Here is a 12,559-nt window from a genome sequence, read left to right on the forward strand (position 1 = left end):
CCGCTCCCTGGGAACCGCAGCCAATGGGAGCTGTAGGGGCGGTGCCTGCAGACAGGACAGCGTGCAGAGCCGCCTGGCCGCGCCTCCGCATAGGAGGCGGAGAAGGGACATGCCACTGCTTCCGGGACCCGCTTGAGGTAAGCACTGCCCGGAGCCTGCACCCCTGAGCCTTTCCCTGGTCCCCAACCCCTTGCCCAGTCCTGATCCTCCTCCCGCCCTGAACCCCTGGATCTCAGCCCAGAGCACCCTCCTGCACCCCAAACCCATCATCCCCACCCCAGAGCCCTCCCGCCCAACTGAAGCCCTCACCCCCCCACCGCACCCCACTCCCCTGCCACAGCCCGGCACCCCGTCCCTCACCCTGAACTCCTCATTTCTGGCTCCACCCCAGAGCCCGCACCCCCTCCCACACCCCAACCCCAATTTTGTGAGCATTCATGCCCGCCATACAATTTCTATTCCCAAATTTGGCCCTCAGGCCAAAAGGTTTGCCCACCCCTGGGCTAAGAGGTGGCCAGGATCCCAGTGCTGGAACAGCCCTGGGCCCTTCAGTACAGCAGCACCCTTCAGGCTGGGTCTCCATCTCCACACCAGCTTGCCAAGTTCAGACACTATGTCCTTCTCCCCACAAGCCTGCCCTCGGGTAGCACAGAGCCGGGTGGGTTGGGCCTCCTCAGGCAGAGAAGGAGCCTGGCAGATGCCCCATCACAGCGTAATGGTGCCATGTGGCAATTCGAGCCTGTCCCTCAATGACCATTCACCGTTCCGGGTGCCAGACATAGCTCAAGCTGGTGCCCTGCCACAGGGTCCTCCGGGGCAGATCTCCCTAAATCAGCCTCCATCTGCCACCTCCCCATTCCTCCCTCCCCCATCTGCCAGGATGACCTGGGAGTGTTAGATTGATGCATAAAACCAGAGAGCTCCTCCTGCCCTTACCACCACCTCAGTGCCCAGCACTCTGGGGACGGACACCACAGGAACTGGAAGCCCAAAGTCAGATGGAAAAGGTGAAGAATTCGGCGAGCCGGATAACAATGCAGCTGCACCCAGTCTCAACCCACAGCCTCCGCCCACTGTTCCAGTCCTGGGTCCCTCCCAGTTCAGCCAATGCCCCTCAATCCTGACCCGCACCCTCCCAAAAGCCAAGTCTTCCAGTGGTGCCAAACTAAGTGAGGGTTTTACACTAAATGCCCATTAAGGGGTTGGCAGGAGACCCACCAAACTCACGCCACGTGTGATGTCGCCACAGCTGAACAGCAATACCCCACCTCTCTTTACCCCCACAGACCTCAGCGAGCCATGCGCCAGCCAGGCCAGGGAGACAGGAAACCCCCCCTCCCGACTGGCCCCCCATGGCATTTGGCCAAGGTACTTCAGCCCCCGTGACAGCAGCGAAAAGGTTAGTTTCACATATATATATATATATATATATATATACACACACACCTCAAACAAAAAAAACAAAAAAACAAAACAAAAAAAACCGGTTCCCGGAAAACACGCCTACCCAACCAATCGCATTTGATACACCCATGGGAAGGCTCAATGGAGGCGTATGGAGGACCAGCCCCCCGCCCCGGTACCCTGGGATGAGCCCAATCAGCCTGCTTGCTAAGTGCCCAGAGCCTGGACTAGCCAGCCCCCCTCCACCAAACTTCGCTCACCTCGGAGACACACAGGGCAGCCCCCATCCGCGGCCCGTTCAGCCCGTGTGGCTCCCCAAGGCACATAGGGGACCAGCCAGTGGAGAAGCAGGACCCAGGAGTAACAGGATCGGGTCCGAAGAACTCGGATCAGGCGGCAATGAGGTTTTTTGGGCAGGGGTCTTGTTCATTCCACAGTGTGTCTGCGCAGCGCCAAGCAGACCGGGGCTCTGGGCACAAGGGCAATCGAAATAACAGTCATCTGGTTCAAAGGAAGGGGGGCAAACTCCAGCTCGAGGATCTGGATCTCCCCATCCACGTACGGGGAAATCCGGATTCTTCTCCCCTCCCCCGGCACGCTCCAAGTCGGGGCTCCCCTACCGGGCACTGGGGGGATCCGGATCCCCCCCACTCCGAATTGGGACTCCCCTTTCGGGCACTGAGGGGGATCCGGATCCCCCCCCCACTCCGAATCGGGGCTCCACCTCACCTTGTCCTTGTGGGGTTTGCGGATGAAGGAGGTGCGCGCCGTGAAGTACTGCTCCAGCTCCGAGTCAGAGTCCTCCTGGCTGCAGTAGCCGCTGCTGGTGGTGCTGCTCCAGGTCATTTCGAAGGACGGGGTCCCCGGCTCGCACTCGCTCATCCCCTCCCCGGCCGCTGCTCGCCCTCCGCCCCTAGAAACCAGCCTCGCCCTTCTCCGGCCCGGGCTGGGAGCTCTCAGATCACCGGGCCCGCTCGGAACAAGCCCGGATCTACCGGCAGCCCCCGAGGCTGGGTCCGAACCGGGCTCGGACGATGAAGCAGGTCGGGGCGCAGCGTGCGCCCTCACCCCGAAGCACTGACCGCCCGTCTGCACGCCGGTGGTCCCGGCTCCTCCTCGCCGTCGCCTGGCTGCAGCCGAGCCGTTGAGATTGAAACGTACACACTGCACCAGGGGCCGGCCCGCATTGGGTGAGGCTGCGCAGCCAGCTGGGGCGGGGCGAACGCGCTCCGGACCCTCCCCTTTCCGGCCGTGATTTCATCCCCAAAGCAGCTCGCCCTGCCTGCGGCGGCCGCGCTTCGTCGGCGCTTCACAAACATTAGCCAGCCTGGGGCCAGCATCTCCCATTATGCAGGGACGCCACTACTACCTCCGCCTCGCTCAGCGTGTCTACATGAGCCTGGCAGGGCGCCCATCATGGCGGTATCTGGGCGCTTCACAGGCCTTATGCCTTATTTATCCTCCCAGTATGGTGACCAGACAGCAAGTGTGAAAAATTGGGACGGACGGGGTGGGGGGGTAGAGCCTATATAAGACACAAAAATCGGGACTGTCCCAATAAAATCTGGACATCTGTCACCCTACCTCCCAGCCAGGCAGGGAAGGGCCAGGACCCCCATATCACACATGGGGAACTAAAGCACAGAGACTGGGCCAGCTTCTCCAAGGTCTTTACGGCCTAACGACCTTGCAGGAGCTGGGCCTAAAGTGACTCGCCCAACGTCAGGTCAGGCCTCCCCTGTCATTAGTGCCCTAAGCCAGCCTGGGAATAGCCCCGATTCTCAGGCCTGTGCTCTAACCACCCAGCAATGCTCTCAGGTAGGTAGGTGTGTGCGGAGTTAATCAGCCCTTTCACCCAGGAGTCAGAGGTGGGTGCAGCTTAGGCCAGAAGGACCAAAGAAGAGAGACAGACACACTAACTCAGCAGGACATGAGGATCATTTCCATTAAGACGAAACTGCCTTTCTTCTGCATGAGGGAGGTGGTGACAGCCCCAGCAGCAACAGTTCAGTGTGGGGCAGTGCAGAGTGGGGATGAAACCTGGCTGCCCTTTGTCCCCTCCCAGATCTGCCTCGGTGATTGTCCCCCAGCGGCACCTTGGAGACACAGGCAGGGTGCTGGGGCTGCTGACCCTGCTTTCAAGTTCTCATTTGCATGGAGAATTCCAGGCAGTCTCACTTCCTTGCATTTGTGATCAGGGAGGGGCAGCCCAATTTGGAAAGAGTGAGAGCCAGTCCTCCCACCTGGTGGGAACTTCCCCCCCCCCATGCAGACCGGCCCCCCCCCCAATCTTAGCCCCAAAATGCAAACCTCCCTCCCAAACTCAAGCTAGCCCCCCAAGCGTTTAGCCAAACCAAAGCACAATCTAGCCCCCCCACCCCAAAAGCTTTCCCCAAACACAAACTGAACTTCCTTTGCCTAAAGCACAGGGCCCCCGATCCCCCGCAGAGATGGCAAGGTTTGGTTCGCTCCACTCCCCTCTGTGTTCCCTGGAGAGATGCAGCTATCGATGAATTTCTGATTGCACCAGGAAGAACCAGTAATACCATGACAAACCCTGGCCTTTTATGAATTCCGGTCCGGATTCGCAGGCTGGGGCATTCAGACAGCTCTGAAAAGCACCCAGCTGTCTGGGAGTGGGTCAGACCCACCGTCTGAGGCAAAGTGCTACTACAACAGCCCAACAGGGCCACAAGGAGCCTGCTCTACCCACCATCAGTGAACCCCTCAGCCGAGGCAACAAGAGACACGTGATGACCCACAACCCAGCCAGGAGCCACTCTGCCTTTAGGGTTCTCCTGAGCAGGCTACACAGGGATGGAGACCTTCACCAGCTCCAATCCAGCCAACTGGCTGTGATGATTCATTGTTGCTATGGCCCCTGGAGGGCCCAGTCAGCATCACTGTATTAGGCCACATTGTGCTGGGGTGTACAGACAGAGGAAAACATGGGTCCTGTCCCACAGGGTTCCCATTGTCACCACCTAATGGCTGCATGGCGCCCCGGTCATGTGCCCCAGAGCCAGAGGTACTTATATAGTGCTCATCAGGATTGTTGGAGCACCCCACAAGGGATTTTACACTCACACCCCAAGGAGGTAGGGAAAGATTCCCATTTTACAGATGGGAAAACTGAGGCACGGGGAGTCTGTGGTTGAGCCAGGAACTGAGCCCAGGCCTCCCAAGTCCCAGTCCAGTGCCCTAAGCACTAGATCACCCTCCCTGCTGCTCTACAGATGGATCAACAGCCCCTCAGACACTATTCACCAGCACAACACTCACTGCTGTTTAAAAGGTTGTCCCCTCAGGGTGGGGCTCAGACAGGATTTCCTTTGCATTGGATTTCATCCCGAGAATTTTTCCACATGCTCAGAGGAGGGACAATGGTGGGTCTGTGGGGGAAGGGAATTAGGGTCTGTAATGGGGGTGGGTGGGCGTGATGGGCAAAGGGCAGTGGTGGGTCGGGGGGAGAATTGGGGTCTGTAATGGGGGTGGGTGGGTGAGATGGGCAAAGGGACAATGGTGGGTCTGTGGGGGAGGGGAATTGGGGTCTGTAATGGGTATAGGTGGGGAGTGATGAGCAAAGGGACAATAGTGGGTCTGTGGGGGAGGGGAATTGGGGTTGATAATGAGGGTGGGGTGACAGGGAAGATTCTGACTGACTCAGCACCTGGGGCAGGGTGTGTGGGCAGTAGGGGATCCAGACCCACTGGGCATCCAGACAGAGGGGCCAGGTGCTTGTCTACAGTGTTGGTAGGTGTCAGAACAGCCACAACGGCACATGGCATGGAGTTAATTGGCAATGCGCCCACCCAGCTGTGCAAATGAGCCTCACCACCCTTCCCCCACTGTCCCTGCCCCTGGGAAGGCCTTAGTCGGGAGGCCCCAGCTGCTGGGAGCGGAGCCACAATCTCAGGATGAAATTGGAGCTGGCTCCTCCACCAGGGCCACAACAAGATTTATGAAGCTCTCCCTGGACGCCAGCTGAGCCCACGTGCACACTGATGTGCACGGGAGGGGAAGGAACGTCCCAGCAGCTGAGCAGCACCCATGCCCTGGGCTGGGGACAGATAGAAAGGGGAGGAGCTTGATGAACTCCAGCCCCAGCCTCTCCCAGCAGGGGGCACTGTGGGGAGGGGGGCAGGGGGCACTGACTGTGGGGGAGCTCCCAGCTGCTTCTGCCCTGTTCCCCCCAACATGGGTGCATTTTGCAGCCTGCAGACCTAGGTCAGAATCCCAACTGCTCTCCTACCACGTTGGTGTCTTTCTCCACTGTCTGTTCGTTGGCCTCGGCCGGATCGCTGTCCTGGTACCGGGGGCCGCTGCAGTCCAGCCGGATCAGGGCACGGCACCGATAGTGGCAGGTGAACTTGCAGTCTGGGGGAGGGGAGAGGAAAGAGGAGACAGCGTTAGGTGGATGGGAGCCAGCGTGGGGGAGAATCCAGCAGCCTGCTGGAAGGAGCAGCAGCCCCCGGGGTCCAGCGCTTGCCAGAACCCCAGGGCTAGGACGGGGCAGTCTGACGCCATTGAATATCCCGATCAGCTGCGTGATGGGTCAGTATTTCCCATCCTAGCTCCCTGTCTCCCCGCTTACATCCCCAGGTCCCAGGGAGAGTCCTGCCGCATGGGAACTCGGAGCGGGGCTGTATGACAAACCTAACCTTGGATCACCCTCACCCCCTGTCAGACCAGGAGGGAGTGGTTGGCTCCCCATCTCAGCCAGAGCTGGTGGCCAGTGTGGGGTCCTCAGAAGCAGAGAGGCCCCACTCTGGGCTGAATCCCGACTATCCGGGCCTGCGCTTTGGGATTTCAGGAGAGAATGGAATAAAGGAGCCGGGGTCCCATGAGGTTCCCCACCAGAAATCGATCAGCAAGCGCACGGGCCTCCTTCAGCCACTTGGAGGGGACCCCACCTTTCCAGTCATCCCAGCTCTGCTGCCTGCCCCCAAGATCCACCAGGGAAGGGAGGGAGGGATGGTGGGACTGGGCTCTGGGGACACTCACTCACACGGGTTGTCTGGCCCGTACCACGCCACGCACACCTCTGCGGAGCTGGAGTCTGCCAAGGAAGTGGCATAGGGGGATGAGGAAACACGAGCCAGGTGCTCAGCCTGGGAAGCAGCTGTGCAGGTGGAGGGGAAAGGACCAGGCGTTACAGGTGGACGCCAATCCCAGGTGGAGCCAGGCACAGCCTCAGCAGCCAGGGAGAGGGACAGAGGGGGATGGCACCCTTGATGGGTTCCTGTTCTGCCCTCTTCACTGTGGTGGTGGTGGAGCACCTTCGGTGGCACACCCAGCATCTGCCAGCTGCCAGGGAAACAGACCCCAGGGGATGCTCTGGCCCCAGCTTAAGGGAAGGCTGGGCTGGACAGGAGCTAATGGGGCTGCTGCCCCTCCAATTTCTCTGTCCCTGTGATTAATGCACCGTGCAGCTCTGTGGCACCCGGATGCTACCCTGCCAGCCCCAGGACCTCTGATGGACCCAGCAAAGCCCCCTGTACCCAGCCACTAGGCCTCCACTCAGACACCCTCCATGGGACGAAGGAGAGAGCAATCCCCCCAACACGCACACACTTCAAAGGGACCGAGACAAAGAGCCTCTGTCCCAGCAGCATCACCTTTCCCCAGAGCCACGCTGCCACCCGCCAGCACAAAGAGCCTATTAACGGGCACCCGGCTGCCTCCGGAACCATTCGCCTGGATGACCTGCAGCCGGACGTGGTTCCTGCAGTGCAGATGGGCTTGTGCAGGAGGAATGCTCCAACGGCAGTCACATGGTGCCACGACGCAGCCTAAGAGATTCCCCCCTCACTTGCCCTGTGTGCCCCCCCTCCCAATCTTTGTAGGGATGCCCTCTTCCCCACACCCTATCTCACAGGGGTCTCCTCTCCCCCATAGGAAAGACCTTTCCCTGTTAGAACAAATTCTCCATTTCTTTCCCCTTGTTCTGTGTTACTGGCCTCGGTCCCACCACCTTTGAGGTCTGCTTGTGACATTACAACAGAGGATTCAGCTTGGTAGCAGGAATCGGTCAAATGCTCTGGAAAGAAAAATAGTTTGGGGTTTCCCTCCCCTCCCCCAGATCTCCTGAGCAACAAAGACTGAGGCAAAGGTTAGGGAATCTTGGTATAAACATAATTTAAAAAAATGGAGAAACAACATGGTCCTCATTTCATTCCAGGCCATTTTGTGGCCCAAACACATCACTTTTCTGGCCTTTCCACATCAGAAGATGAATTTCAAAATGTTCCCTATCTTAAACCAAAAGAATAACTGGTTGAATGAGAATATGGTTTCACAGGCCAAATATATGGCTTGAAAAACAGAGCTGAATTCACTCCTAAGTAGTCCTGTGTTCTTGCCAGCACCCCAAGCCTCCATGCACCCAGGTGGGGAGTGGGGAAAATGGGAGCAGTTGGGCACTATAGAAAGAAAACGAGAGCACCTCCGATTTTGGAGATGTTAGCGTTCAGTTGTGGCTATTTCACAGGGCCACCAACAGCGACAGAGGGAGAGAAAAGCATGGCACTTCTGTTCTCTTTGCCGTATCTGCAATGCCAGGAGTTCTCCCCCCGCCAAAAATAAAAAAATAAAATCACATCAGGCCTCTGAAAAAGTCACAAGACTGGCTTTGTCATGAGACCATGACAAACTAACACATTTTGGGTGCTTATTTGCCTTCTGGCTTCTGAGCCTTTGCCATGCTTTCAAGCGGTTCTCTATACGAGCACATGGGGTAGACAGTGACTTCAGAAGAAAATGAACTTGGAGATTTTCATGTAACCCATAGAGACAAAAGCCACCACATATTACAAGAGTCAGGATATAATCATGATAGCTGTTGACAGTGGGTTCAGGCAACTCAAGGGCCTCTAGGGTGACCAAATGTCCTGATTTTATAGGGACAGTCACGATATTTGGGGCTGTGTCTTATATAGGTGCCTATTACCCCCCACCCCTGTCCTGATTTTTCACACTTCCTGTCTGGTCACCCAAAGGGCCTTCCCCCACAATTGGGACATCAGAACAATCCCAGCATCTATATCCAACACATGAGCTTCCTTCCACTGAGAGAGAAGCCAAACTTCCATTTTGCTGAGACACTTGAATGCCTAGTCAGCTTCTAACGAGCCCACTGAGTCCCAGGCTGCCCTGTTCCCTGCCTGCAGCCAGACGGCTCTTTAGGAAGCAAATCCATGGTGATTTCCAACCCAGACTTTCCAATCGCTGGCCCTGCGAGACGCAGGAGAAAGAGGCCCCATGCCCCAGCTTTGGGGAGCAGGATTTAGCTGCAGAAGCAGAACCATCACACTTAATTCTCCATGTAAAGTTCCTCCCAAGTTTTCCATGGATTCTCAGCTGTTCTTTTAGAGGGGAACTATGACTTTTAATAGGGCTCTGGCGCCCTCTAGTGGTCATCGCTGTAGCACAGCAGGACAACGATTCTTTGACACCAGTGTCACTCCACTGGAGTTACTCGAGTCACACCAGTAAGGAAGCAGAGGCTCAGATCCATAGATTTTACAGTGCCGCAGTCCACTTATCTTAGACAGCCGCTGCTAATAAAGGCCATGTTCGGAGGCAGGGGTGGCTGGGATGGTCGTTGCTTATAACTAGGCCTGGCAGAATTAAATTGTTACTTTTTTATCATTTTGATGGAGAATCTCGAGATTTATTTTTAACTATTTTTTAGATTTTTATCCATTTCAATTTTCACAGTTGCTGGAAATGAGGGGGGAGGGGGGAGACAATTGTGTACTGAGAACAGACGCTGAGATTCCAAAAGGTAATGCTTTATAACCGCTAAACACAACACTGACAACATCACCTGTCAAAATGCACAAAGTAACTGCCCTTCAATCAAACTAACGAGTTCTCAAGCAGCGTTTTCCTTACATCGTGGATTGGTACATTTGGATTATTACTGACTGAAATATTTGGGTTTGTAATGAAATTGACATTTATCAGCATTGACAATAAAAATCAGATCCTGCCAAGCCTGCTCACAACTGGGCACCATGTCTAACCGGCTCTGCAGCTGCCCCTCATTTAACTGTGGTCTCATTAGATCTCACGTATAAGCCTGGTGAGTGCTTGCATGGAACTGACTCAAGGGATGCAGAAAGTGGGATTGGTAACTCAGTAGGGGGCGCTCTCCCCTGGCAGTCAATGCCCCAGGGCGCTAGGGGGTGCTGTGCTGCAGGAAGTATAGTGGGTGCTCAGTAGGGGACCCTCTCCCCCTGAATCATTGCCAACCCCAATGTCCCAGCGTGATGGTAGGGCATAGTGTGCTTCGGGAAGTGGTGTTGGTGGGTCAGTAGGGGGCGTCCGCCTCTCTGATTTAGTATTGACCTCGGTGCAGTACTGACCCCTTGTGGCCAGTCACAGTCCCTTGGCATTTATAGAAGTGCTAAGTATTATTATTATTCTTTTCACACGAATCGTTGCATGTTAATACCAAGTTTGGGACAAGGTGCAACATTGGTCATTAAATTCTGCTGACCTGGCCTCCCCCTGCAGTTTCAGTTGGACACAGTTTTGCTTCCTGTCCCAGGGTTGCTGTGTGCTGTTAAACAGCTGCTGTGTTCCACCCCAGAGGCAGCTGCATTCAGCGGGGTGGGAGTCAAAGAGTTTATCTGTAACTGATGCAACACTTTGGCATGACAGATGCTCTCAGTGATAGATTAATTACAATCAGAAGAGCTTTGCCACACTGGCCTTCGTGCTGTTCAGTTAGAGCCTTGTCTGCCTGTCCCTCTGGGGAAGCAGCTCTCCTGACACTAGAGCAGCCGCGGATGGGACAGGAAGAAGCAGACTGCCTCAGGGGAGATGCTGAAAGTGTTCCCATGTCCCATCCTTTGGGGGGGTCAGAGGCGCAGAGCACAGGGCTCAGCGTGGGGTGACAGCTGCAAGCAAAGCGGATTGTGGGAGCGGGGTCGCTGGCCCAAAGCGACCCAGAAAAGCAAGAAGGGAAAGGAAGACTCAGCTCAGCTGTCTCTGGCCCAGCATCAGGGCCAGGCAGATCTCCCCATCCCCTCAGGCAGGGTCACACAAGCAAAGGTTTCAGCTTCCTCCTTCTTCCCAGGAAAATTCCACCCCCTGCACTTTTTCCAGGGTTAAAAACAAACCAAAGGCTCTGGCTTCTCCTTTGGTCCAGAAAGGATCATGGCAAATCTCAGGGCTGATCTACACAGGGAAAAATCGACCACAATAGCCACTGAAGAATAGCCTCTTCCACTGGGGAGTTGGGCACCACAGGGAGCCAGCTGGCCTGGGATCCTGCAAGCCTGGGATGCCCAGCCCTGGGGCAACCCACATGGCAGGGCTGCTGTAGAGCCACAGAGCCTGGAGGCCTGTCTCAGGACTTCCATGCTTTCTGTGGCAGAGCCAGGTGTCAAGTCCTGGCTAGAGCTGCGGCTCCCAATGCTTTCAAGCTCCCAGCTCTAGGGTAGGGAGCCTGGAAACTTGTCACGGCAGGGCTGCCCCAGAGCCCCAGCCCTCAGAAACCTTGGGGGCTCCAGCTCTAGGGCTACCAGGGACCCCAGCAGCCCACTGGCCACCTGCCTGGGATTTGCTGGCAGCAGATGGAGACCCAGATGCCCCTGGGGAAGTGGAGGCAGAGGTGGAAGAGAAATCACACTAAATTGCAGGCAAAGCAGGTTGGCAGCTGGGGTGGGTGGGGCCTCCCAGCATGGGACACCTCTGCCTCCAATTATTTCCATCTCTAAAATATTCTGTTCTGCCCTATGCATTTCTCCCTGCTCAACAGGGGCAGGATGGGCGTTCCTGAGCACGGGCCCAAATCAGTTGACTGGTACTGTCTCTAAAGGCGCCAGTTACCACCACTCTATTGCCCCACATTGCGGCCCTCACAGGGATCTGTGCACTGACCACTGGGCTTTCAGGTCCGTGCCCCATTCCCTGACCCCTCAGGAGCCCCGCCCACCTCCATGCCTATCATCTCCAGCAATAACATCACAGAGCCTGCCAGCATGGCTCCCCACTTGTCACTCTCAGTGCCCATTGCCAGGCCCAGCCTCAGTGCCCAGCCACTCCAGAGATACTCCTTGCCTCTGCCAACGCTCCCAACCCATACAAACACCCCGGTGCCATTCTGCACCCCTCCAGCCAGCCTGAGCCAGGCCTGCTGCCTCCCCTGCTCCCCAGGAATGGGCCCCACCAGCCCCTGCCTCTTCTAGCAGGAGGAGGAATTTGGGAGCTAGCAAATGGTTCCATTCCCTCCCTGTCCCAGGCTGGGCGAGTCGGCCCTGCCTCAGTGTTACCGTCCCCCCAGAGAGATCTCCCTACTCCACAGCTGCACATCACTGAAATGCAGCTGCCTCTGAGGCAGAACGCAGCAGCTATTCGACACCACACAGCGATGCCACCCAAGCCTTTGGATGGAAATGGAGGAGACTGAAGAAGGATCCGGGGGAGGCAGATCGTAACATCGCCCAAGGAGGGACCTGGCCAAGCCCTTAAGGTTAATACCCCCAGTCTTGCAGACAGTGCCCCACCATCTTTAATGCCCGCAAACAGGCAGGGCATCAGGTTCTGGCAGCAGAGCTCTACCCCCTGGCCTAGAGGGAAGGGCGCCCCCTTCCTGCAGCACCTTGGGTTTCCCCAAGAGTACCTCTCATTCAGCCCAGCTCTGCCTGGCTTTCAGGATCAGAAGAGATCCCAGCTTGACATACTATGGCTGGAGGAGAGCCTTGGTCTATCTGTGCCACTGGGGCCTTGCACCCACGCCTGCCTAGTGCCAGCACAGGATGGCAAACAGATCGAGGTAGAGAGTCCGTTAACCCCAGGGCTTCCTCCCGCATGCACGCTTCCTGTGATTGGCAGGCGAATGAGCCCTCCGATTCTTACTGACAGCTGCACCTGGCTGGCAAGGGATGCAGCCAGGGCCGCAGGGCCGGCTCCAGGCACCAGGCACCCAAGCTGGTGCTTGGGGCGGCACCTGGAGGGGGGCGGCGGGGCGCTCCGGCCGCGGGGGAGAGCGGGGCCACAGCAGGGCTCGCCGCCCTCCCCCGGGCGCTCTGGCCGCCCGGCCGCCGGGGGGAGAGCGGCGAGCCCCTACTGGGGCTCGCCGCCCTGCGCTCTATCCACTGGCGGGGAGAGCCGAGCCCCAGCTGGGGCTCGCTGCCCTGCCCCC

The 12,559-nt window shown here is 57.2% G+C and overlaps 1 protein-coding gene across 2 annotated transcripts in view; it reads right to left on the minus strand.

Moving 5' to 3' along the window:
- The window catches only part of RASSF1 (Ras association domain family member 1), a 29,927-nt gene that overhangs the window by 14,727 nt on the left and 2,641 nt on the right, over positions 1–12,559 (minus strand). Inside the window, exon 2 of one of the 2 annotated variants that reach the window (XM_024193617.1) lies at positions 5,657–5,781. In XM_024193617.1, the coding sequence (XP_024049385.1) occupies positions 5,657–5,781 (125 nt within the window). Of the gene's footprint in view, positions 1–2,133; positions 2,555–5,656; positions 5,782–12,559 lie in introns of those variants that run through there. The other variant, XM_024193618.2, reaches the window with a different exon arrangement.

Source organism: Terrapene carolina, unplaced genomic scaffold (genome assembly GCF_002925995.2).
Source record: "Terrapene carolina triunguis isolate 2854851 unplaced genomic scaffold, T_m_triunguis-2.0 Scaffold235, whole genome shotgun sequence".
NCBI classification, from domain to species: Eukaryota; Metazoa; Chordata; order Testudines; family Emydidae; genus Terrapene; species Terrapene triunguis.